The sequence below is a fragment of the Budorcas taxicolor genome, chromosome 19 (assembly GCF_023091745.1).
Source record: "Budorcas taxicolor isolate Tak-1 chromosome 19, Takin1.1, whole genome shotgun sequence".
In the NCBI taxonomy this organism is placed as follows: Eukaryota; Metazoa; Chordata; class Mammalia; order Artiodactyla; family Bovidae; genus Budorcas; species Budorcas taxicolor.
The window spans coordinates 47,555,807-47,583,608 of record NC_068928.1 but is presented as its reverse complement, the minus strand read 5'-3'; the positions used below and the strand labels follow the sequence as shown (position 1 = coordinate 47,583,608).

The following is a 27,802-nucleotide window of genomic DNA, read 5'->3' as shown; positions in this document are numbered from 1 at the left end:
GCAGCTTCTCCCCCTAATCCAAGGTCCCTAAGAAGGAAGAAAACTCCTTAAGAGAAAAGTCAAAGAATGGTGGCAGGCTTGCTCTTTGAAAGAGAGTCTTTGAGGAGTTTAAAACTACTATTTTCAACGTCCTTCAAAGAAGCGATTCCTTCATTCTTCTACACAAAGTCAGTCATTCAGAATATATGGATCATTCAGTTTGTAGGGAAGATATTTTAATGAATTCACCACCAAGAGGAGTTGGTATTCCAATCTCTTATTGGATGCATCAACTCACTCTCTCTCCAAGAACCACTTGGATTAGGTAGCTCAGGTGGGAAGCACCTGACACTCTCGGTAGCCTGGCTTCCCCACTTGACTCTAAAGTAGAGGCTTGAAACCAAACTGCTCTGAAAACATGTGTAGAATTATGCTGGATTTCCACTTTCAACACCTCACTCACAGCTACAAATTCTGAGATAAGGAGGTGCCTAAACCATGCCTTTCAAGTGATCTCAAACAACCCATGGAAGAAAGAGTCTGCTCAAGCTTTCTAAGCCCTGGCAGAAATTGATGCTGCTCAGAGTAGAAATTTAGTCATTTTCTTTCTCTTTTTTTTTCTGGTCACCCACACAGCATGTGGGATCTTGGTTTTCTGACGTGGGATCAAACCCACACAACCTGTAGTGAAAGCACATTCTTAACCACTGGACCACCAGGAAAGTCCTCCTTTTCTTTTTTATCCTCTGTTACTTTGCCTTTAATCCTCACAACACTCCTACAGTGAAGATGCACTGCTCATCCACCGTGTGCAGAAGCAGAAGCCAAGGCCCAAAGTCATATAGTGAGTGACTCAACGGTGGTGCTGCAGCCAGAAAACAGCCTTTGTGACTCCCAGTACAGTTCGGGCAAGGCCATTTTGAGACTGTAATTTATGTCCAGAAAGGGCAGGCATACTGTTCAACACAGAGATGGAAACCAAAACTTCTCCCCAAGCTGGCCAGGCCATACATTCCCCAGAAGCAATCCAAACAGAGGAGTTGGGGGGATTCACCCATTGGGGAACACGACTGCCTTTCTGCAAGGAGCAGGAGCGAGGCTAATATGGGGATTCCTCGACAGCACAAGAGAAACTCAGGGCCACATTTATACTCAGATTCAGAGCTGTTCTGTCCATGGTCACTTATAAGCTGGATGCAAGATGTCCTTTGGCCAACGGAGGGCTCAAAGGCAACAACAAGATGGAGGGAAGAGGAAATCAAATGGGAATTAGAAAGCTACTCCATTTTTGAGAGGGTCAGATGTCAAAGATCCAGGCAGCCAGCCATTTCTCTCCCCACTATACCATAAAATTCCAGTGTAACCATGGAAAAGAGGTGGCTTTCTTAAGCCTTCAGTTCAGTTCAGTTCAGTTGCTCAGTCGTGTCCGACTCTTTGCGACCCCATGAATCGCAGCACGCCAGGCCTCCCTGTCCATCACCAACTCCCGGAGTTCACTCAGACTCATGTCCATCAAGTCAGTGATGCCATCCAGCCATCTCATCCTCTGTTGTCCCTTCTCCTCCTGCCCCCAATCCCTCTCAGCATCAGAGTCTTTTCCAATGAGTCAACTCTTCACATGAAGTGGCCAAAGTACTGGAGTTTCAGCCTTAGCATCATTCCTTCCAAAGAAATCCCAGGGCTGATCTCCTTCCGAATGGACTGGTTGGATCTCCTTGCAGTCCAAGGGATTCTCAAGAGTCTTCTCCAACACCACAGTTCAAAAGCATCAATTCTTCGGCGCTCAGCCTTCTTCACAGTCCAACTCTCACATCCATACATGACCACTGGAAAAACCATAGCCTTGACTAGACGACCCCAAACAGCACAGTTCACTTTTTTAACACTTGGCTTACAAACATTAGCCAACTGCCTGCTTCCCACTTAGAGCCTTGGATAACATTCTAGTAGCTCACAAGTCCTATGGAAATCCAATCCTATGTTGGCAACAATTTGTCAGCAGCAGAAGCAGCACAAAGAAGTGAGCAAGGTATAGTGAGAAAAGCCTAAGCTTGAAAATCAGATGTGCAGAGGTTCAGAGCAGGTTTTGTCACTCATTAGCTGAATGATTTAAACTCTCACCTAAATTTCCTCACTTACGAAAATGGGAAAAACTATCTACTTTATTGCCTTTTTTGGAAATTATAAATGAAATGTGGTAGCACAGGTACACACCTACATGCTAGAATTCCATTTGTTTCCTTCATTATATGTGGAGGAGATAACGGGTTAGACTCAAGACACATTCTGCCCTTCCAGGGTGCCTTCCTGTACTTCAGAAGTTAATCAGCTAGAAGCTATTAATTCTAAGACCTCCTTTAGGTTCAGCCAGTTGATGCACTTGTGTAGATTTAGATGGCTTCCTGAAATTCCTGCTGTTTCTGGGCACGGTCCCGGAAGCCTTGGTTTTTCTGCTGCAGCGTTAGCAGAGGCCTCACCTGTGGTTCCCAGTTGTCCTGATGTCAAGACACAGGTGCAGGGATCCCCGTGTATGTGGTGTGTGGACAGAGCAGAGGGGCCCTAATTCTGGATCTGGTGGTTTCCTCACTACAGGAGGAAGAGGAGCTCTGCAGCATTTTTAGACTTACTGAGTCTGTTTCTCACTCTTTATGATTTTATAAGCCAGAATGTGCTTTAAATGCCTTCTTCCTGAAACTAGTCAGAGTGGATTCTGTTCTGTGCAACTCAACCCTGACCAATATATTCCAGAGTGAAAAGGTATTACATATTTGACCTAAAACAAACAAAAGATGTCTCTTATGATTAAAGAGAAAGAAAAACTCTTACTTACTGATGAAATCCCACACATTGGTCCAAACTATCCCAAGACAGGCCGAAGTACCCTCAGTCTGTCACACAGAGTGTCTAGGGTGAGACCTCCTGGGACAAAAGATCCATGGCCCCTCGACACCCATTCTCTCTCCTCTACCAGCTACCAGTGAACTCTCCCCTGGTTCTGCAGGTGGGATGGGACTAGCTCACATGAAGCCAGCACTACAGACCCAGGAGGGGCTGGGGGAAAACAGCAGAGGGTTTCTGAGCTTTTATTTCCAGCCAGAGACTTTCACTTTTTCCAATACACATTGCTGCCTGCCGAGAGCCAGCCTTGTTATCTGATGGGCAGTGGGCCAGGGGCTATTGTGCACAGGCCCACAGCTTGGGGCAGGAAAGGGAAGTCTCCCCAGACCAATGGCTATCAGAGGAAGCGAATGGAAAAATCAGGAGTTGGCAGAACTGCTCCAGAGCATTTTCAGTTTTGTTTTTATCTTCATTTCAGAAATTAGGGGCTAATGACACACACAACAGCCGCTGGGGATGAGTGAGACAGGGACCAGAGCAGGACAAGATACTGACCATAGAGACTCACTGATGCTCACATGTTTACCAGTAGGACTGCAGCGAGCCAGGCGGCATGAGCACAGTGCCATGCCGGATGCAGTCAACCCAGGTACCAGCGGGCACGACAGGGAGAGTGGCTTCTCTGGGCCACCCTCCCTTGGCACTCCAGCCTGCTCCTGCTCTAGTCTCATCAGGCCACTTGTGCCAAGGGGCCCCCGTCATTACCAGCTGAAGCAAAAGAACAGACTGATAATCCTGTGTTTAAGGTGGCCGCAGCTTCCCACGAAGCCTCTCTACACAGGATTCACGCTGCCGGCTGGCCACATTCCTCCTTGATCCAGGGCAGCAGAGCTGGAGCAAAACTCTTACCCAGGATATGGCTGAGTTTTTTGCTCTGTTCTCTGACTCAAAGCTGAAAGAGAGGCTCCCAGACTTGAGCCCTTCTCATAGGAGACTCCTGTCAGGAAGCTGATGCAGTCAGGAAGTTGCCTCCACAGGGAGTTCTAGGGCTTTGGGTCAGTGTTAATGTGCAGGTCACTACAAGTACAAAGAGATAGCTGTTTTTGGCCATCAACTATTTTCTCTAAACCCGGTTCTCTCTTGGGGCGCTGATGAGGGGAGGAATCCAATCTTTTTTTTCTTCATCAATGGAAAACCTTAACCAATACATCCCCATTTCCTCACACTGGCCCAGGCTGTACAGAACAAAGCTCCTCGATACTGTCATCCCATGAGGCCCTGAGAACACCCTGTGTCTCAACTTGCAAACCTCCCGTTTTGTTCTGAACTTGCTGCTACCACTGCACAGTTTCTGGTCTCATCCAGAATTGCAGAATTTTAAGCAAGGAGAAAAAGCCTGTGGGAGTGAAGGAAGCTGGCCGTTTGTTTCTGCGTTTGTGGTCACTGCCTCTGCAGCTCACTCCAGTAGATCTGTGCCAGGGCTGGAGGTCCGCCCTGAGTGCAGTTCTCTAACTCGTTACTGTCCAGGTGTCACTGTAAGGCATCTCATCCTCGCAACACTCCTCTCCGAGGACGAGGGCTGCCTTCCTCCTTACCCAGGCACTCTAAGCCCTCGGCCTGGACTTCCCCGTTGACTCTCAGCAGGACCCTAGGGTCCCCTCTTCACCGCCTCCAATCTCCTTTTCAGCTGTCTCTGTGCCTCCCTTCATAAACAAACTCAGATCTCTAGCCTAAAAATAGCCTGACCTTATTTCTGCCACTCCCTTAAGGCACTAGCCCACCTCTTTTTTTTTTTTTCTTTCATGGCCAAACCCTTTGAAAAAGAACTGATTGCCTCTACTCATCACCTACCCATTCCTGAGGGGCTGCAATCTGGCTTGCCCACTGCAGGTCGCAGTAGCAAGAAGAGGAGCAAAATGGAATGAGAACAGGGACAAAGGCACTTAAGAGGCGCTAGGCCAAATGCGAGTCAGATGTGGCAGGGCTGAGTCCTTTACTGAGGGCCTCAGGGCATCGCCTGATGTATTACGGAAGAAACAGTGCTCGAGCTCTCAGTGCCAATGGTGGATAGAATCTCCAGGGGCAAGGACACAAAGAAGGATATCTCCACACAGGGAAATTCCATTTGCCTTGTCTGGAGATCTTCCCCAGGGGTCTCTCTTTTGGGTTAACATATTATCTAGTAGGTTTTATTTTTGGTTTGGCGTGGTTTTTGTTGGTTTTTTTTTTTTTTAAAGCTAATTAGATCGAAAAAAACTGGAATTCAAGGTATGTATATTATGATGGGAAAAAACCAAAGGTGAACATGATAGCTGGTTTCAAGCATCTGAAAAGCTGTCATATGAAAGATGTTATCTGTGCTGCTCAAGAGGGCAGTACTAGAGTCAATGGGTAAAGTGAGAGAAAGCAGAATCTCAACTCAAAATAAGGACTAATCTCAAATAAAGAAAGTTGTCTCAAATTGGGTTGGGCTTCGCTGCACTTCCTCATTATTGAAAATGCCGCACTGGGAGATGAATGACCTGCATGTTCAGTTTTCCGCTCAATACCCACAGGTTATGTTGATGTTGGTGGGGAAGGAAGGCCAAGAGCCCCTCCTGTTGGTGGGGGTTGCATTGCTAAGGCTTCTCATCTGACCCCATTTGCATGGCTAGGACTTCTCCTGTCCCTCATGCTTAAACCCTAACTCCTCTCTTTCTGTTTCCTTCTATTCCAGAAGGCCCTACCCCATTATCAGCAGAGCGAGCAATCAGATGTGTGGGTGAAAAGGACAAGTCTTTACTCTTGGTCTGGCCTTTCCAACCTGGCTGGCGCCATGGAGGGCCTCCTTCCCACCCTGGCATACTCTCCCTCCTACCTCTCTGGCCACTCCTTTCCTGTGTCCTCCACAGGTTCATCCTCCTCTAATGGTCACTGTCTGGATTTCTAAGGCTCAGTCCTAGGGCCTCTTCTCTTCTTACTCTAGAGTATGTTTAGAAACTCTCATCTGGGCCCATGGCTTCAACTTGGTAACACCCATTTTTCTCCTCTACCGCTGGTATTCTCCCCTCTGAGCTAGAGATCTGCAGAGTTAGCTACCCATCTGCTGTCTTCTCTTGGCTGACTCAAACCCATCTCCAATTCAACCTGCCTAAAATTTCATGCCCTTCTCAGCACCTGAAACCAGGCTCACTTCTAATCTCTGTCTTGGTGAAAGGCACTGCCAGATATCCATAAACCAGTAACTTACCATCCTGCTCTCTCAACACCTGAAAATGCAATCCAATACCACAGTGGTTCTTAACCCTTCTGATCTTATAACCCTATTTCACTTCTAAAATTGAGGACACCAAAGATCTTTTATTTATGGTGGTTATAACCAGTTGATATTCACTGTATTAGAAATTAGGGTCAGAAAGTTTAAAACACACTGATACACAAGCACACATTCCATTAGCCAGAGAGCAATGATATTACCCCCAAGCAGGTAACCTCTGGAAAATTCCTCTATTTGTGAGAGAATGAGTGAAAAGCCAATTGATGTCTTAGCATTATCATGAAAATAATAGGTTCTGATCTTGCAGATCCTAAATGGATCTCAGTGACCACCCCACCATCTCCCCAGACCACAATGCCATGTTCTAATAGCTTTACCTTCTAAATGTCTCAGATCCACCTGGTCCTTCCTCTTTACCTTCCATCACTAGTTTAATCCACGTTACTGTCTTCTTTCATCTGGACCACCACATAGGCTAATATGGCTTTCCCTTGGAGCCATGCTTGACCCTCTTGGATCAGCTCTCCACTCCTTATGTAGCTAGAGAAATCTTTCCAAAATAAAAATCCGAATACGTCACCCATTCCTCTTCACTTAAAAATCCTACAGTGGATTTTTCACTGCCTTCAACATAGGACTGAAATCTACCTGACAGTCCACAAGGCTCTGCCCCTCCTCCTCAGCCTCAGCCCATCCTCCTCACCCGGTTCTCAGGTCTCCAGCCCTCAGGGCTTCCTTCTGTTTCTGAAACACATGGCACTCCCCTTTGCGTGAGGCCTCTGCAAGCGAAGCCAGGAACTCTCCTCCCTGTCCTTTTGAATAACTCCCATGCATGCTCTAGGTCACAGCCTAAGGCTTCACTGGCCCTAAAATCAGGTTATATCCTTCACTTATATGTGCTAACACCACCACACACCTTTTTGGTCACAGCCTATAATTAGAGATGAATCATGTCACGACAAGTGAGATCTGACCTCCTACAGGTATACAAGGGCCACAGGGACAGGAACTGTGTTTTTGATTTCCATGATTCTGGCACACAGCAGATACTCTAGGTAATTATTTCCTAAATGAACAAATGAGTAAAAATGCTGTTTGACAGGGAGAGAGATACCATAAGATAATGTGATAAGTGTTACAACAGAGGTGGGAACCAGGGGTGAACACTCCCAGCAGCTGCCCACTGCCCACAGAGCAAGTCCACGTGCAGTTGAGGCTCCTTGGTCATGGCAGACATCCTTTCTTATCCTTCTCTATTTCTCCTTCAAAGACATCAGTCCAGTCAGAAGGGTACGTGGGATCTCCACCAGCAGATCACTGAAATGACTCCCCTCATCCTGGCCTATGGAAATCCTCCATAACCTCTAAAATTCCAGGTCATTCTAGTGAGACATAGCCTCTGCCACATCCCAGCTTTACAAGTCTCTCTCATAATCCAGAACCACATGGTGTTCTCAGAAGCCACCATCTTCTTTGGTGATCGTGCCTGGCAGATGCCCCTTTCTGTGCCCGGAATATCTGTCTACATTTCATGCTCAGTAAATCTTCCCCTCATTTGTCATCTCTAATGTTCCCTCTCTTGTGAAAGCAAAGTCCTGGGCGGAGCTGGTTCTCCCTCCTCTGTGTCCCCATACCACCCTTGGCCTTCCAGGTGCCTCCACTGTAAGCCCCACACCAGCCTAGAGCCTGGGATATAATGCTGGCTGAAGGGAGGAACCCAGGATCTCTGCATGCCGGGAGGCTGTGTTGCCCATTCTGTATATAGACAGAACTCATTTGTAGAAATTTTACTCCTCAGCACTCTCAGACAAGGAAATTCCAAATCGGGCCCCTACGACAATGACCAACCATCTAGCCCCCACCTGCACACACGTCACAGGCACTTGCTTAGGAGCAGGAGGCCAGATCACTGCCCAGCATCAGTACTCACTGCTTCCTCCACAAAGGAGCAGTGCTGCCCCCCTGCAGCCCCTTGGTGTCTACAAGGGCTCTAGAACAGAGGCCAAACTAACAGAGATATGCAGGTTCCTGGACACCTGGATTCTAGGGCCAGAGATGCTCTGGATAAGGTCTCCCTGCTGGGGTACTTGCTCTCCCCTCAACCAGCTTACTGTAAGTACACCAATCATCCACAAGGCTATGGAAATATGAAATGCATATATGGACTTCCAGCTTGGCAACACTTACTACCAGAGCTTGCTCGGGCTCCAGAAATTACTCAGTGAGGCAGAGTCAGTGCCTCAGCAGCACAATCTTTCTGCTGCTCCCTGGGGAGGCTTCTCATTCCCACACAAGCTCCATGACAGGACTGATGCTCAGAATGCAGCCCCCCACCCTGTCCCGCCCTGCTGCCAGCTCCGCTCCAGATCTCCAGAGAACAGTTCAGTTTGATGCAATTCTACCCTCCCAGAGAGAACCTGTATGGACAGCAGCAGGGGTTCCAGCAACATCAGGGCAGCAACCTCAATGCAAATGCTGACAAGGCCAGACTTCCCCCTTGAAACAAATTGCACAATTCAAAAAAAGAGCTTTCTCCTCAAATGTGGAAAAAGGGATCCAGAGCAAAACTGGACTGCCTGGTGTAATGCACAGACCTGATTTAGATTTCTTTCCCAGGAAGGCCTGGCAGCAGCTACATATCTTTCTTACTAATGAGCCAACTGTACATATTACGTCAGTAGTCTCCTGTCCTCCCAGACAACTTAAGACGCTCCAGGAGTTTTGTTGGTCTGCATCTTCCGTGAAGTATCAGAACTCCTGGAACCATAAGCATGAGGCTTGACATCAAAACTCAAACTTGGACCTGACTTCTACCCCCACAAGTCCCTAGTCTTTTGGGGAAAGTATGGTCAGAAGTGAGGGTCCACTGCCACTGAAGGTCCTCAAACAGATGTTTGAGATCACTTTTTCGGGGCTGTTGAAAAGGACCCGATTACCCCACCACAGCAAGACAGCATAAGGGTCAGGACTCCATCCCAATCATATCCCTATTTCTCTTCCCCAAAGAAAGGCATGGAAGATTACTCCAAACAGCGTAGCAGTCAATATTATGTTTGATGACTGTTTTCTAATTAATAATTATTTTTTAAAAGAATATTTTAAAAAAACATAGGCAGATAGATAAGAGGAAAAAAAGGGATGAGATACTCACTGACGGAGAGGTGCCTGCTCCTGGACTCAGGGGGCTGGTAGATGGTATTTACATCTCCCGCAGACTGGGAAGCTTTGATTCGCACTTGCCTGGACACCCCGGAGTGGGGAGAGGAACTGGTCTGCAAAATAAGAGGAAAAAGGCAGCTCACTAAGGAGGCAGGCTGAGAAATGTCCCCTCGCCCCTCCCTGGAACTCACCATGCTCTCAGCCACCTTCATGCTTTCAGTGCATGAGCTTCTCAGCTTTCCCCAAAACCTCACTCCTCAATCAGATTTGGCCCATCACTATTTGCTCAATGTCATTTTACAGTTTCACTAATAGAGAGCACTGATACCCAGTGCTCCAATGTAATAGGTGATGACCCAGACACACAGGAACACCAGGCATTCCTGTAGTAATGTGCCAAACAGAAAACAGCTGTAAATATCCTCTCACAAAACTCTCTGAAGGGTTGGGGAGAACAGCAGGAAAAGCAGATTATCTCAGCAGCGAGATCACCTGTTGCGTGGGGGTTCACCGTGGACAATGATGGCCACCTCTGCATCAAAAACTCTGGTTGATACAACATTTTAAAAATAATGTGATATGCTTCTTCTTCCCCCACCATCATTGCTCCCTGAAAATTAGGGTACAACGAGCTTGGCTACTTCATGTTCCTGGAGTTTAAGTGTGAACCATCTTGGGACTGTGTTCATCTCAGAAAGACTATCACAGGTACCATGCTGCCAGAGGTCAAGGACTTCAGGACAGGGTCAGCAGCCTTGCTACATCCACCCCACTTTGCACTGACTCAGATGGGCCACGAGGTGAGCCCTAGAGAGAAAACAAAGCAATAAAAGGGGGCCTGGCATAAGAAAGTTTACAACTGAAGCCTGAAGGGGAACAAGTGATGTCAGGCTGTGCTCATAAGTAGAGCGCTATGGAGAGTGGGAGCTCAGAATTTATAAATAACTTGGGTCAAAATTTCTACTTGTTTCTCTTTTTCTCTCTCTCACACCCACCTCCCATAAGAAAAAAAAAAAAGTGCGACCAAAACAAACTATCCTGTCCTCCAGGAAAAAGGCTTCCCGCACGCGTTCAGGGGTAGGGTCCAGCTGCCAAGCAGCCTCCTCTGGTCTCCCCGCGCCAGACCTGATCACATGCTGGCTGTTCTGACACACTGTCCTGCTCTAACGGGAAGTCAGAACCAAGGGGAAGTGAGTGTTCTTGCTGAAGCCTCCGATGTGCAATAGCTCTCCGCCAAGGGTCAGAAAGGAAAAAACAATCAAAGCCACACGCTGGGGAAGCAGGTCAGTAAGGGGCACAGAAAGGCTACAGCCCTGCAGTCAGAAAGAGAAGAGCTGTGCAGAGCACCTCAAGGACACCTGCTGAGACACAGGGCCTGACACGGAGTGGGAACTCCGTACATCTTGGCAACACAATCTGAAATTACTGAAGAATATAAATTCTAATCTCTCAATTTTCAAATCTAAAAGCTGAGACAGGAAATGAGGTTCAATAGCTGGCACAAGCATAGGTTTCTAAGAGGAAAGGCTGACTGCAGCACCACGTTGGAAAACAGATGAAGGGAATCAGTGAAGGTTTCCAAGCAGGGCTTCTCACATTGCCACGTGCACACAAACCGTCTGGGACTTTGTTCAAATGCAAGATTCTGATTCAGGTCTGGGGTGAGACTGAGGATCTGCATTTCTGACCAGCTTTCAGGGGATGTTGATGAGGTGGTACCTGGACCACACTCAGAGCAGTGAGGTCCTGGGAGGTGAGTCATATTTGGTTTAAAGCAGTGGTTCTCAGCCCCATCTACCCAGCAGAACTGCCTGTGGGGTTTTTAACACCTCAGACCAACGACAGCAGACTCTCTGGGGGTAAGGCCCAAGGACTGGTATTTTTAAAATCTCCCCCAAGTGTTGGAAATACTCGGTCAAGTTCGGAAAACCCTGATTTTAGGAATGACAAGAGAAAGACATGGTAAACAAAAATGAGGATGCAGCAAGGATTCAAGGAACCTGGAACAAGACCTAGAAGTGGGAAAGAGAGGGAGGAAGGTGGGACTAGGAAAAAATAAAAGTGCCTGCAGAGAGTGAAAGGAGTCCCAATGGGTGCAAAGTGTGTAGCTGGTAGAACATTCTAGAAACAGCAAATAGAAGGCACTCGACCATTTTGTGAAAACCTCACTGAAAGACTCTGTGGGTAGCAGTGTGCTCTGGCCGACACAAACAACATGAAATGTCACCAGGGAACCATGTGCACAGACTGCAGTCACTGGAAACCAGGAGATCAGCAAAAAAACGATTATAAAAGTTGACCCACGAATTATCTTGATAAAAGATGTGGTGTATCAGACAAAAGGAGCAGTTGAACTCAATGATGCAGGGGGGAAAAAGGGGTAACCATGTGCTTGGTTTAGTTTGGTTCATGGAACGTGAGCTGAGAAGTGGCTCTCTGGATCTCAGGGGCCCTCTGTTTCAATGGTGGCACCAAGAGACATTTGCATGGAAGACCAGGATAGTTATGATCACTGTGGGAGCATCCAGATTATTCAATAAATTCACAGCTTTTAACACACATGAATTTATTAAAAGTCTGAAAAAATCTGCTTTGAAGCTATACAACATGAATAAAGGATGACATGTTTATGTTTCTTAAACAAATTCTTATTTCCTTTTTGTTCTCTGATAATCCTCATACTCAAGGGGTTCATTCAAACTGAGATGAGGTGAACAGATCTGTGCTTTTATTGTCCCCACTCTTCAGTGCTACACAGACTTTGCCTAAAGGAATGTATGCTTCAGCTCCCTTTCCTGACTAGAGTTCCAGGCATTTTAGGCTGTTCACGTAAAAAACTGATCCCAACTTCATAAAAATTTGTCTTGTCTTGGACCTTTCTTAGCTCAGTTCCCTTCTAAGTTGAGAAAGGAAGCAAAGGGGAAAGAGTGACACATATCACAGGTTTTCCTCACGGGCAACATTACATTTCCTGTTCTGCTTCGAATGAACTGTGGGAGAACCTGGGTGAGGATTTCCAGAACTACAATAATTTCCAAAGACTACTATAATAATCCTAATAATAAAGGATCTTACAATAATTCTAAGATCCTTTTCCTGGATGGTGTCTCATATGTACTGGACTGCAGTCAGAACATCTGGGCTCGAGACCAACTCTGTCACTATTACCTGCTTCACCCAGGGCAAATCACTCTAGGCCTCAGTTTCCCTAGGGATAGATTAGCAATAACCAGGATCCCTCAAAGTCACAAAAATCAAATGAGAAAAGAAAGTACCTTAGACACGTAAAATGTAATAATTTTTATTTATTTGTTAGCCATGCTACTGGCTTGTGGGATCTTGGTGCTCTGACTAGTGATTGAACCCTCATCCTCACCAGTGAAAGCATGGAGTCCTAACCACAAGACTGCCAGGGAATTCCCAAATGTGTAATGATTTTTAAACAGGGCCAGACTAAAAATATTCTAGCCACCAAGTTTTGCTCCAACTTCCTGCACTTGCCCCATTATTCTTAGAAAAATAAGAAGAATTATCATTTAGATTATCCTGGATATTTAGCTTTTATAATATGTATAAGTGACAAGATAATGTTGAGTTTGAGATTATGTTATGACAGTGGAAAATCTGGAAAGTTGTAAGAAGGTCAAGAGCTTTAGAAGGATAAATTAAGAGTTAGATGAACACATGCTTAGAAAAGCAGTCTGTAATAGCAAACAGCTGAGAGTTGATGGTCCAAGGCAGAGGTCTAGGGCAGTGAGAACTACTGAAGGAGGGAGGTGGTGAAGTATCTTAAAATGGCAGTAAAATCAAGGCTAGAGAAAGGTTCCTCAAACTAACAGAAGTTCTGTGATTACCAAAATCCAAGTGTTCTCAAGTGAAAACAATACTGAAGTCTAAGACATGGCTTTGGCCAGGTGAGATGGGAGGAGTATGACTATCCACCTTGCTGAGGGATGAAGACAGAGGAAAGGCTAAAATCTGTCATAGAAAGACCAATAAAAAAGGAATCCACAGAGAAGAGACAGTACATTTAAAAACAAGAATGAGAAGGGAAGTAAAGGTTCAGATCAGTTCAGGTCAGTTGCTCAGTCGTGTCCGACTCTGCGACCCCATGAATCACAGCATGCCAGGCCTCCCTGTCCATCACCATTTCCCGGAGTTCACTCAAACTCATGTCCATCGAGTTGGTGATGCCATCCAACCATCTCATCCTCTGTCGTCCCCCTCTCCTCCTGCCCCCAATCCCTCCCAGCATCAGAGTCTTTTCCAATGAGTCAACTCTTCGCATGAGGTGGAGTTTCAGCTTTAGCATCATTCCTTCCAAAGAACACCCAGGTCTGATCTCCTTTAGAATGGACTGGTTGGATCTCCTTGCAGTCCAAGGGACTCTCAAGAGTCTTCTCCAACACCACAGGTCAAAAGCATCAATTCTTCAGTGCTCAGTACAACTCTCACACCCATATATGACCACTGGAAAAATCACAGCCTTGACTAGACGGACCTTTGTTGGCAAAGTAATGTCTCTGCTTTTCAATATGCTATCTAGGTTGGTCATAACTTTCCTTCCAAGCAGTAAGCGTCTTTTAATTTCATGGCTGCAATCACTACCTGCAGTGACTTTGGAGCCCAAAAAATTAAAGTCAGCCACTGTTTCCCCATCTATTTCCCATGCAGTGATAGAACCAGATGTTCAGATGGTAACAAAAGGTTAATGAGGTGATAGGCTGCTAAAATTGAAGGAAACTATAGAGAACAAAGTAGATGACAGTGATCATCAAGAGGGGATGAAGACCGGGGTGATGTGGTGTCCTGAAGAAGTGTATTAGAGTATGATCTATGGGCTGGTGCCAGGCTCCAACCTGTGGTGAACCAGTCCTCTACAATATAAGTACTGAAATGAAGAGTAACTTGCTAATAAACACTTTGGTGACAATTTGGCAGAGTGACTTATGCCTATTGAATCTAACAATAAAAATCGTGGGCTTATGTTTTGTCTCTAGTTAATTTGTCCACTTTTCAGTTTTTGTGTTTTTTAAAAAGAACTGGTCTATGACAGATTGGAAACTAGAAGAACAAAAGTGAGATTTCATTACAAACAGAGAAGCACTCTTCTAAGGGTAGGACACCTGCTGCTGCTGCTGCTGCCACTAAGTCACTGCAGTCATATCCGACTCTGCGGCCCCACAGACGGCAGCCCACCAGGCTCCACCGTCCCTGGGATTCTCCAGGCAAGAACACTGGAGTGGGTTGCCATTTCCTTCTCCAATGCATGAAAGTGAAAAGTGAAAGTGAAGTCGCTCAGTCGTGTCCAACTCTTCGCGACCCCATGGACTGCAGCCTTCCAGGCTCCTCCATCCATGGGATTTTCCAGGCAAGAGTACTGGAGTGGGGTGCCATTGCCTTCTCCGACACCTGAGCACATAGCAATTTTGGATCATGATACTTCTGTTTACAAAGAAGCCTGAAGTCTAGTTGAGGAAGTCCCCAAGGAAAGATTTCATCACCACCAATACTGTTAGTCTTCAATGTAAATCTTTATAAATGCCAAAAAATAGGAGCAGCTTAAGCATTCTAACAGTAGCAAAATTGGTTACTGAATAAAATTATGGTCTATCCACTCAAGGGACTTCTGCATCCTTATAATCATGAAGACTGTATATTAATAGAAAAATGTACATGACAATAAGTGAAAAATTAAATTAGAAAACTGCATAAATACCATGACAACACTTAAAAGTGTGTATACATATGGCCAAGAGAAACATATGCAAAAATCAATGTTTTGGTGCTAGAATTATGTAAGACAATCCTTTTTTATTATTTTAACTTTACAGTAAGTTGCACTGACTTTATAATTTTTAAAATATACATCCTTACAAAGAGAGGCATCAATATGGAATTTATCTCTTGCAACATCTAATGTAATGCCATGAGTGTCAAAGATCAGATGGTCACCTTTCATACGGCTCTGGGTGCTGTAGTAGCACCTGCAGCTGAGTGCACCCTTTGATGGATGTGGAGGCAAATGTATAGAATCAGTTGTCTGAAGTTTCGCATCAGTGGAATGGAGGGATCACCATCAGGGTTGCTGGCTCCCAGTTAAACCATCACGTCATTAAATTTCAATTCCAGCTTCTTCTGTAAAGAAGAGCTTTGCTAAAGATGGTCTCTACTTGACTCTTGCTAACATTTCAAGTAGTCACTGTTGCTCTCTTAGGAAGATGGGCTCCAGAACAATAAGATACAGCTCCAGTTCTCAAGGACCTTACAATCTTCTGGGATAAAATTTACAAATACACAACAACTTTAGGGCAATTACTAAGCAACCTATAAACTAGTGTGCAAATTATATCCAAAGACTAAAGGAAAGGGGAATAATCAATATGGCCTCAGTCAAGAATTCTGACCAAACTGTAGCAGGTAAATCAAGCTAGAACCTAAAAAAGGCTGACAACCATGGTCTGGCAAAAAGGAAGAAAGAACTGCAGAAGAAGGGAAGTATGCTGAAGAACTTGGAAAGATGAGACTGGGGAGCTGAAAGAAGGATAGTTAGTGAAAAACCTTGGGTGTGAGGCTACATTTAGATCTTACAAGATGGGCAACGAGGAAGGACTTCAAGGAGAAAGGAAGGAAGTGGGACAGAGAAATGAAGGAATAAAGTTTACATTTCACTTCAGAATACTTTCCAAAACACACCCAGAAAAAAAAGACACTGGGAAAGAGAAGACCAGTCTCGTGTGCAAGGACACTTCTGTAGTATTAGAAAACATCTTTATTCTAAGGCTTCCTAACTACATTCTTCTGTGTCTTTCCCTAATCAAGAGACATTCTAAAGTCTCTTTAAAAATAAAGCACCATTCCCTCTAAATTCTGTCTGGTATAGGGCATCCACAGTTCTCAGGCAGCAACACTAGCTGTCCACAGTTGGCTGTTTTAAAGCATACAGAAAGGAAAGAACACCAAAGAAAACTTCAGGGATGTGTATGTGAAGAAAACTGGTAGAGGAATCAGACAGAAGACAGATACAGATTACAAGTATTCTTGTGAAACGTAGGCCCTTGGGGATTCTTTAGGAAAGGAAACTGTAAGGAAAAATCCCCAAGTTCTGAAGGTCCCTAAGATTGCTGCCATTTGGTAAGGCAGCAGATGCTAACTTACCAGAGGCTCTTTAGTCTATGAACTTTTTCCCACTGAACAGAAGGGAAAAGTGTGTCTTCTACATGTGTCCCAGGGGGAAGTCACAGTTGCCGAGGAGTTGTGGGAGTTGGGTTCACAAAGCATGACAGTCTCAAATCCTTGAAAGCCTTTGCTAATCAGCACCCCCACGCTAAGCAAATCTCCCTTGCTGGGGTCCATATCTAGTTTAAAATTAAAAAAACACATTAACTATAGAGAAAAAGAATCCTCTCCTTTATCATAAAATGCTTTCCTTCCTCCCACACCACAAGCCAAGTAACCTTCAGCTGCAACTTTGACACTGATGATCTGGCTTTGCAGTAAAACCAAATGCACAAGGCTAGCTGGCTGCTGACCCAGTGGGCTAGACCACACTTATGTTCTCGCTTTAGCAGTGACAGAGGAACACAAAACTCTGTCAAGGAAGAACGTGAACTCCTGAAGGACAGCAAGCTGTGTCTTCAGCTGTCAGTCCAGGGCAGGAGCTACTTACATGGTTTCTGTCCTGGGACAGCAACAATATTCTAAGACTTTTCATGCTTGAGCTTCTATCCAAAATGTCAATTGCTTTGTCAAGATCATCTTGATTCTTCAGCAGGATGGAGAGCTGTGACACAGGACACAGAAAAAGGAAATCATATAAAATATGTCTTTAATCTGCAAAAATAAGAAAATAAACACTAAAAGTAAATTTGGAGAAATGCATACTCTGGAGTCCTCAAAGACCTAACTGAAGCCATAGAGATATTTTCTTTTTTTTCTTCATTAAGTGTACAATTTAATAAGTTTTAGGAAAATGACAGAGTTGCGCAACCATCACATAATTCAATTTTAAAACATTTTCACTGCTTTAAAAATATCTCTTGTGCCCATTCACAGTCACTCCTCTTTCCTACCTCTCGCCCCAGGCAACCACCAATCTACTTTTTGTCTCTAGAGATTTGCATTTCCTGGACATTTCATATAAACGAAATCACACAATTCGTATATATTCGATTCAATTCAGTCTTTTGCATCCAGCTTCTTTCATTTTGCTTAGTGTTTTTGAGTTCATCCATGCTGTAGCACATTAGTACTTTATTTCAAGATATTTTCTGAGAAGAGTTTCCTCTCTCAAAATACTCTTTACTCCAAAGCATCAAGTCCCAAACAGTTTAGCCCCCATAATTCTTCCCAACTTGAGCAGTAGAAGCATGTCCCACCCTACTCTGTGCTGACATTAACAAAATAAGCAGAAAAGGCAGAGGAGGAGGAAGAGAGGGAGGACTGAGGATGAAAACATTACTCAAATAAGAACACAAATTTAGGCCACATAGAAGGGTTTAATATCTTAATGTTTAAAAGTTAAAAACAAAATCCATGACTAGAACCAAAAATTACTTCCTCTGTTTTCATTGCACCGAAGTATTAAAGAGAAGATTCTCGAGGATATAGATAAGTCTTACTCGCTACTAAAAAGCAGAAGATATTGAGTTCAGTTCTGTCACTCAGTCGTGTCCAACTCTTTGTGACCCCATGAACCACAGCACGCCAAGCCTTCCTATCCATCACCAACTGCGGGAGTCTATCCAAACCCATGTCTATGAGTTGGTGATGCCATCCAACCACCTCATCGTTTGTCGTCCCCTTCTCCTCCTGCCCTCAATCTTTCCCAGCATCAGGGTCTTTTCCAATGAGTCAGCTCTTCGTATCAGGTGGCCAAAGTATTGGGAGTTTCAGCTTCAGCATCAGTCCTTCCAATGAACACCCAGGACTGATCTCCTTTAGGATGGACTGGTTGGATCTCCCTGTAGTCCAAGGAACTCTCAAGAGTCTTCTCCAACACCACAGGTCAAAAGCATCAATTTTTCAGTGCTCAGCTTTCTTTATAGTCCAACTCTGACATCCATACATGACTACTGGAAAAACCATAGCCTTGACTAGATGGGCTTTTGTTGACAAAGTAATGTCTCTGCTTTTTAATATGCTGTCTAGGTTGGTCATAACTTTCCTTCCAAGGAGTAAGCGTCTTTTAATTTCATGGCTGCAGTCACCATCTGCAGTGATTTTGGAGCCCAAAAATATAGTCAGCCACTGTTTCCCCATCTATTTGCCATGAAGCGATGGGACCAGATGCCATGATCTTAGTTTTCTGAAATATTATGAGTACTAAGTATTAAAAGATGCAGAAGTATGCTATGCCTTAAGACCTAACGAATGTCAGATCTTACACATCTGTGGCAAACACAAGCAAAAATCCAATTAATTTCTGTGGTTCCCAATTTATAATACAAGGAAATGAGAACTCTAAATCCTAGGCCAGGAAATAACAAATAGTAAAAAACGGTATTTAAAATAAAATCTCAAAACAACCCATGGAACGGGATGAAATTCTACAGATCATATCACATTAAAGAATTCATTTCTGAGTAACACATAAAGTAAGGATAAATAAGGGCTAGTGTTGGGTGGAGATAAGAGAAGATAAAGAAATTACTGGAGCATGTTTTAACAACCAAAAAAAAAAAAAGCTACAATTTTGCAAATATATGATAAGGATCTAGTATCCAGAGTATATGAAGAACTCTTACAACTCAACAATAAAAGGACAACAATCCAGTTTTTCAAATGGGCAAAGGATTTGAATATGTATTTGTCCAAAGAAAAATCAATAAATGGCCAATGAGTACATGAAAAGATACTCAACATCATTAGTCATTAACGAAATGAAAATTAAAACCACAATAAAATATCACTTCATACCTACTAGAATGGCTATAATTTTTTTAAAAAAGAAAAAAAAAAAAAGAATCACAAGTACTGGTGAGAATGTGGAGAAACTGCAACCCTCATATATTGCTAGTAGGAATGTAAAGTGGTACCAGCCAATATGAGGAAATATGAGGGCAGTTCCTCAAAAAGTTAGATACAGAGTTTCTACAAGACCCACAATTCTCCTCTTAGGTATATTTTAGAGGATTAAAAACATCTGTTCATATAAAACTGGTACACAAGTGTTCATAGCAGCATTATTTATAATAGCCAAAAGTAGAAAAACATCAAGAGGTGAATGAAGTGAATGAAGTGATACACAAAATGTGGTATACCTGTATCATGGAATATTATTCAGCCATAGAAAGAAATGAAGTCCGATACATGCTACAATATAGATGAGCCTTGAATACATGCTCAGTGAAAGAAGCCAAATACAAAAGGCCACATACTGTGTCATTCCATACATATAAAATGTTCAGAATAGGCAAATCCAGAGAGATGTAAAGTAAATAAGTGGTTGCCTGGGGCTAGGCAGTGGAGGGGGAATGGGAAGTGACTGCTAATGAGTATAGGGTTTCTCTTTGGGGTGATAAACAGGTTCTGGAATCCGGTACTGATAGTTAACACAATTCTGAACATACTAAAAATCACTGAATTGTACAGTTTAAAAACATAAATTTAAAAATAAAAGGGTAAGTGATATGGTAGGTGAATTGTATCTCAAAAAAGCTATTTTAACAAAAATATAAACATAAATAAAATCAAAGATTTTTCATTTGTGGTTCACAAGTCCTGACAAGGGAGGGTTTAGAGGGCAAAGAAAAATAGGTTGAGAGAGTTGAAATTAATAAGATATATATTAGTCAACTCTTAGTCACTGACATTAGCAGAGTATGGAAAAACATGCATGATTGAATATAATAACAATTATGGGAGTTCCCTGGTGGCCTAGTGGTTAGGATTCTGGGTTTTCACTGACATGGCCTGGGTTCAATCCCTGGTCTGGGAAATGAGGTCAAAAAGCGAAAACAGAAACAACAACAACAGTAAAAAAGTGATGAAAAATAAATGCTCAAATACTTTAGTCTTCACTGACTCAAAAAATATATATATTTGGTTTAGAATCAATATCTGCATAAACATTTGAATAAAGGAATGTCCAACATTCTGGGCAGTCACTTCCTTGGCAAAAGAGTTTGAAAATGGATTTGGGGACATACGGAATTCTTAATGGAAATATTAACAGAAAGAGAAACAAGTAGTGCTAAATCATCCAGAAAAATCTTTCCTAACTGAAGAACACCTTCTTGAATGCTGACTAGCTAGCTGATTTTAGCCTCACTTTCTCATACAGTCATGGATGCTTGAACTGTTCTATGGATTTTTCACTTATATTTGGGGGGTTCTGATATCCTGTATTTAAAATGTGTTTACATACTTTGAAATGCTTACATCTGTTTTATTTATTAACCATAGTGTTATTGACTTTCTAAATTTGTTGTAGTTCTAAAATTTATCCAAAGAGCAAAAGCTCATATGGTCTTATTTTTGTTAGCTATATGGCAGCATATACCCAACTGGGGAGCTTCCCCAGTGGCTCAGACGTAAAGAATTTGCCTGCAGTGCAGGAGACGCAGAAGACTCGGGTTCGATCCCTGAGTCAGGAAGATTCCCTGCAGGAGGGCACAGCAACCCACTCTAGTATTCTTGCCTGGAGAATTCCATGGACAGAGAAGCCTGGTGGGCTACAGTCTATGGGATCACAAAGAGTCAGACACGACTGAAGTGACTGAGCAAGCATGCGTACCCAACTGTGGCTGTACATTTTGTTTAAAGAGGGCCAGAAAGTTTTTAGCCAACAAATCTCAGCTTCTACAGATTTCAGCCCCAGAGTCTGGAGGAAATTCTTACTTTTCAACCACTAAAATAAAACTACATGGGAAAGACCTCTCAAAGAGCCATGAGGTTTCCCAGCTTTCCTGTCTATTCCCCTCAACTTAGTTCCCTCAAGGAGCAAGCTTTTTTTTTTTAAGCCTTTATTTTCAACTAAGGGATGAATCGACCCTTTTTTTTTTAAAGATTTTAATTTATTTTTTGGCTGCGACAGGTCTTCATCGCTTTCTCTAGCTGTAGCATGTGGGTTTCTCATTGCAAGGGCTTCTCTGGCTGTAGAGCATAGGCTCTAGGTGTGCGGGCTTCCACAGCTGCAGCACTTGGGCTCACTAGTTACAGCTTGTGGGCTCAAGACTGCAGGCTCAGTAGCGGTGAAGCACGGGCTTAGTCGCTCCGCAGCATGTGAGATCTTCACAGACCAAGGATCGAAGCCATGTTCCCTGCATTGGCAGATGGATTCTTAGCCACTAGACCACCAGGGAAGCCCCTCAAAGTGCAGGCTCTTTACTGGGCACAAATATGTTGCCTTTCAGGCTAATGCAAAGCATCAACCTAAGCAGACTACAGCCTCTAGTACCTTCCTTGGAGGTGGGAAAGCAGCCAAGTAACTGACATTCAAAAGAATTCCTTCCTGAGTGATGTTCAAAGTATGCATAAATAAGGACCATTGGGTGGGGTTAGGAGGAGTAAGCGTTTAAAGAAATGACTAGATGAGGTGCTAATGTTTGACACCAGCTACAATCAGAAGCTAAACTCTGAGAAGAATCCAACATTTATGACTGTCAATAGAGGTTGACAGTCCTACCCACCAATTTTCACCACATCCCCAGCCCTGCTGAACCCTCTGCTATAGCAAGGCAATGCTAAGCTCTGACCCTGATCCCCATACCTGACTCCACCATGGAGTTATTAGAGCTACCGGCCTAGAATGAGCAGAGGGAATGGAAATAGCTGTGCAATCTTCCACGCAGTAAAAAAGAAAAATCCCAGAATTATCGGAATTAACAAAAGAGGCTCCAGAAAATGAAAACCTGCAGATGACATCAGAAGAACAAACTAGGAGATCCTCAGTTAAGCAGAGAGGAAAAGGCAGGCAAGGTGCTCCCCATGCCCCCGCCAGCTGCCTTTCGCACCTCATTGTTCATGTAATGTAGGTCCAGGGGCTGCCCAAACACTGCCGTCACCTTGTGCTCCACATCTTCGTATCTCACAGGCCGGCTGAATGCTATAATTCTGAAAGAGAACAGAAGCATGATTAACTGCATATTTTAAATGCAGGGTTTAGAAGTTATGACTCCTGAGTGATATTTTCCTTTCTTTTCAAGAGTTCTTTTTATTTTTCATGTAGCTTGCCTTTTTCTGTATTTTTTTCTTCTCTTATCTGCCTTTATCTTTTCACCCTTTCTCTGAGCATCTCTCAGGTTTTTCAATAGTACCCACAGGCAGCTAAATCAATGTTCAATCTCAATCAATGTTCTACCACTTCAGCTCAGATCTTTCAGTCAACGACACTTCAGTATCATGGCAGGACACCTGGATTTAAAAGCTATGTTCCAAATATTCCTATTAGGAAGAAAAACTGGAGACTGGAACCACAGTCCTGAAAACATGGTCTTAACTCCTAAATGACTCACATCCAGGAGTTGAAAAGGTCTTTTCTACTGTTCATTTTTGAGATGCCACAGGAGTCTCAATGCTGATTATCCTAAGAATTGACATTTCCCACCACCGAGTCACAGGAATTCCCCTTGAGTTGGTTATATGCCTGATTAGTTTTCTTAACCAGCAACACATGTGTGCCTATAAATAGTATTGATATTGATATTTTTCTAGAGAGACTCACTGCTACTGCTACTGCTGCTAAGTCACTTCAGTCGTGTCCGACTCTGTGAGACCCCATAGACGGCAGCCCACCAGGCTCTGCCGTCCCTGGGATTCTCCAGGCAAGAACACTGGAGTGGGTTGCCATTTCCTTCTCCGATGCATGAAAATGAAAAGTGAAAGTGAAGTCACTCAGTTGTGTCCGACCCTCAGCGACCCCATGGACAGCAGCCTTCCAGGTTCCTCTGTCCATGGGATTTTCCAGGCAGGAGTACTGGAGTGGGGTGCCATTGCCTTCTCCAAGAGAGACTCACTAGGTCTGTTTAAAGAACAATTTCTATAAATATTAACACATGGTAGAGTAGGAACATGTTCAAAGAGGTCTTAAAATAATTTGTCATTACACAGCACAACAAAATTTACAAGTGGGGATAGATGAAACAAGGTTGGCAAAATGTTGATAATGTTGAAGCTGGGTAACAGATCCTTGGAGGTTCAGTTTCACATTCTCTACTTTTGTGTGCATTTGACATTTTTTAAATAAAAAGTTTTAATGTATTAGGGATACTGGGGATAGTCAACAATGTTTGACATATAAAAGTGACCATATCATAGGGGTCCAACCCAATACTTTAAAACTTATTTAAACAAAAATAAAGAGATAAACAGAAGAGAACATAAAAAAGAAACATATGCATACTACATATGTACATGTATATAAGAAAATGTAGAATTAAAAAAATATTGGAGTAGGGAAGGTCTTCCTAAGCATTATATAAAATTACATAAAATATAGAAGTCAAAAGGAAGAAGACAGATTTGACAGCAACAATTTAAACTGCTGATGGCTGCAGCTTTTAAATTTGTCTGAAGTCTGAGAGGGTTAGGCCTCCTGCTTTCTTTTTTCCTCAGACTGCTTTGGCAATTTAGCCTTCTGTGGTTCCAAATGAATTTTAGGATTATTTGTTCTAGTTCTGTGAAAAATGTCATGGGTAATTTGATAGGTAAGCCATTGGATTTTCATGAAATCTGGCTGGCTGAAATCAGTGGGCATCATGAAAGTCATATCTAGAACTGAGCTGTTCAATACAGTAGCCACTAGCCACATGTGGCTATTTAGATTTAAATTGATTAAATTTAAAATCAGCTCTTTCAGTCCCATCAGCACATTCAAGTGCTCACTAGATACTGGAGAACACAGCTATAAGTCACCCCTTTTTATACCCAGGTCTACACATGCAGATCAAAAATATCTGGAAAAAAAAATTCCAGAAAGTTCCAAAAAAGCAGAACTTGAATATGCCCCATGCTGGCAACTATTTACATGGCATTTACATTCTCTTAGGTCTATAAGAAATCTAGAGATGGTTTAAAGTATACACAAAGATGTACATAGGTTATATGCAAAGACTGCACCATTTCATCTAAAAGACTTGGGCATCCGAGGAGTTTGATATCCACAGGGGGCCCTGGAACCAATTTCCTCAGCTACCAAGGGATTTCTGCAGAACATTTCTATTAGAGGGGAAGTTTTACTGAACAACGTTGATAGGCTATTAGTATAATCCTTCACACAAAGCCTAATATCTCAGGAAGATAATTCCTCTATAACTTTTCCTTCATCGGTCACTACCTTCATTTCTGAAAATTATATTGCTGAATATATTGATTTATATCCACCAGGAAATCATCCATATTGTAATTCTTATATTTTCCCCCCTCAAATCAACCATCCCAAGCATTAATCAGGTGCTATCTTTAAAAAAAAGAGAAAAAATTAAGTGCTACCTAGATATGGGTTATCTAGACATGAGTATTTGATGGATTCTTTCGAGAGAATACCTTTCTATTAATTCTTTTGTAATTAAGGAATTACTAAATTCCATAATAATTAAGTCCATATCCCCTTTATCAGGACCTCAGCAATGGTTCAAAAGGGGTCCGCCTTTCTGAATAAAATACCAGATCACTCAGATGTCCCTAACACTGTCAGAAAAAGATCAGGCTCAGATAAATTCTCCTGCATTTGGTTTGGTGATGAACCATTTAAAACTTCCAAAACCATTTAAAAGCAGTCCAAAAGTCCTATCAAAGTCAAGAAAGCAGGACTCCCAGGTTAGTTAAGATCTAAGCTGCCACCATCACCTTAAATAACTGACATCTTCAGGCTAGTACTTCAGAGACAGGTCTAACACCCAGCACAACCATCCCCACCAGTTCAAAAGGCAGGCCCCTTTTGAACTGTGGCTGAGGTCCTGATGAAGGGGATATGATTTACTACAAGGAATAAATAGAAAGGTATTCTCTCAAAAGAATCAATCAAACACACATATCTAGATAACTCATATCTAGGTAGCACTTAACTTTCTCTCTCTCTTTTTTAAACACAGCACCTGATTAATGCTGGGGATGGTTGATTTGAGGTGGGGAAGGAATATAAGGATTACAATATGGATGGATTTCCTGGTGGGTATAAACTAATACATTCAGCAATATAATTTCCAAGGAGGGAGATCTTAGTCTACAGTCCTCTTCTGCCCTCCTGAGGCTAAGAGGGAGGAAAGTTCAGAGTTTGATGCCCACCCATCCAAAGCAAAGGGAAACTCAGCCCACCAGAATGGATATCTGGCAATGACGAAAGGGAAAAGTCACTATTCTTTCTTTCCTCTTTTCTGTAAATTCTAAGTCTATAAGAACCTACAACATTTAAATAGATCCTGTTCCTAGTCCTGTAAAAAGTAAAGAAAGCCCACAGAAATATTTTCAACCAAATCTTTAAGATATGAAATACATGAAACCAGAGCTGTCTGGCACAGAGCAGCTTGTACGTGGCTTCGCCGCACAGACTTTACAGAGTCCTCAATTCCACACACAGTACGCGAACAGTGAAGCACCACGGCTCCAGAAAACAGCTCCATAAAAAGAGCATGCAGTTCTCAAAATCTTGATACCAACACTGCTGCTCGGGGCTTCAAAAGGCCATTCCTGCCTGACCACCTTAAATATTTGTGGTTTCGATCTGGCAGCATCTCTGAAACTAAACACACACGCTTTCTCAGTGTAAGTCCGCTCACTGTAACTATATACCACTTAGGGAACAGGAATTCAGGAGAGCGTAACTGCGTAATTAGGCTCCAACACAATCGAGCCTTTGATTTTGTATCTACTTCTGAAAACTCTTGGCTGCTCTGACTTTGGCAATCCCTCCAAAATCCAGTCTGGTCAGAAGCGTGAAAAGCAGCAACAATGAAGTGACAATTTAACTTCCATGCTACTGGCAGGTCCTAGAATGAACAGCTGGGGACAGAGCTCAGAAAACCTTCTTCCCTCCCGGCCTGGAACAGCCCTAGAATTTACCTAGCAGCAGCAGGCCATGGCTCTGCAGACGGCCCTTTGCACAATGTTTCCACCTCTGACCAACTTGCAGGCTTCTGAATGTATCTTTTTAAGGGAAAGCAGAGCCACAGATATCCAGAGCTAGTTTCAGAGTGGGCTGAAAGATCCCAGCAGCAGAGAACTTTCAGGACAAAAACATTTGAAGGCACTTAAGGTCCTCTGGGGGCTTCCCCAGTGGCCCAGCAGTAAAGAACCTGCCTGCAATGCAGGAGCCGAAATAGATGTGGGTTTGATCTCTGGGTCAGGAAAATCCCCTGGAGAAGGAAATGGCAACTCACTCCAGTGTTCTTGCCTGGAGAATCCCATGGACAGAAAAGCCTGGCAGGCTACAGTCCATAGGGTCGCAAAGAGTTGGACACAACTGAAGAGACTGAGGAAGCATGCAAGGTCCTCTGGTGACTGGTAAAATAGGAGGATCTTATCCTCACAGGTGTGCTCTTTGCCCTCCAAATGTTCATAGTAAAGGAAAAAGGGCGGGGCAGTTATCAACGAGGGAGAAAGGCAAAGAGCAAGAAACAGATATTGAAAAGCATGCTTGTGTGTATACATGCTACACACATGCACACAAAGTGCCCCAAACATCCCCTGACCAGAGTTCTATATGCTTTCTTAAAGATTTTCCTTAAAATAACTTGAGAAATTAAGTGAAGTCATATTTTTCTCCACTGAGAACTTCTATCTTGACCTCCTACAAAAACCTTAATATTGACAATGGGAAAAGGATACAAGGGTTTTGTAACAGTACTTTCACTTCCCCAAGGTAAGATGCAGAATGCAGACTGAGAACTCTCTCTTTCTATGTCCTCAAATGAGCTGAAATCTTTCACAATTGAGGGACTTAATGCAGCTTCCCATGACCTAGAGACATTTTAAGAAACTACCAAGTCACCCAACATGACCACTGATGTGGACAAAACCAGGGACACTCTTTCAGGACAGGAATGGTAGCACGTCACAGGAGAAGCCTCCTCTCCCTCTGATGCCCACAGCTGGCACAGGGTCAGCATGTCTGGAAGCTATGACTCAGTGGAGCTGGAGCCCTGACTTCCTCCCCCAGCACAATGGTGGACCTCACAGCAGCAGAATAAGAGCAAAAGGGTAAAACATTAGCAGTTGACCAGACCAGCAGCTTTAAGACCAGAAACAAGGTTCAGTCAATATGCCAAACCAAGGATGCAGCATTCCCCTTTCTGCCCCATCAACCCCATTACCTAGCCAGGGACCCCACAGGAGTCATTCCAGGGAGATGGCCCCCATAGGCTGCACGCTTTCTGAGAAATGGGGCTCAACGGACACATCCACGCATCAGAAGGCAGACTTACCGCCTCTCCCCGTTGTGCTCAAACTTGATTCTGACGTCACTCTGCCAAAGAAAGGACAGACAGGTTAGCGGGTTTTCTGGCCTGTGTCACTCCTGCCCCACCCAGGTAGCCTCAGGCAGCCCTTCAGCAACATTAGGCAGCATGCCTGGAGGCTCCTGTTGGAGCTTCTCTGCCCTGACAGGCACTCCTGTCACAGAGTTCTAACCTC

At 43.5% G+C, this 27,802-nt stretch overlaps 1 protein-coding gene across 2 annotated transcripts in view; it reads right to left on the bottom strand.

Annotated features, from left to right (window-relative positions):
* The window catches only part of MAP3K3 (mitogen-activated protein kinase kinase kinase 3), a 59,641-nt gene that overhangs the window by 12,946 nt on the left and 18,893 nt on the right, over positions 1–27,802 (bottom strand). For both annotated transcript variants that reach the window (XM_052657111.1, XM_052657112.1), the window contains exons 3-6: positions 27,595–27,635; positions 22,189–22,288; positions 16,902–17,015; positions 9,225–9,345 (exon numbers count right to left, since the gene is read on the bottom strand). In XM_052657111.1, the coding sequence (XP_052513071.1) occupies positions 9,225–9,345; positions 16,902–17,015; positions 22,189–22,288; positions 27,595–27,635 (376 nt within the window). The remainder of the gene's footprint in view (positions 1–9,224; positions 9,346–16,901; positions 17,016–22,188; positions 22,289–27,594; positions 27,636–27,802) is intronic.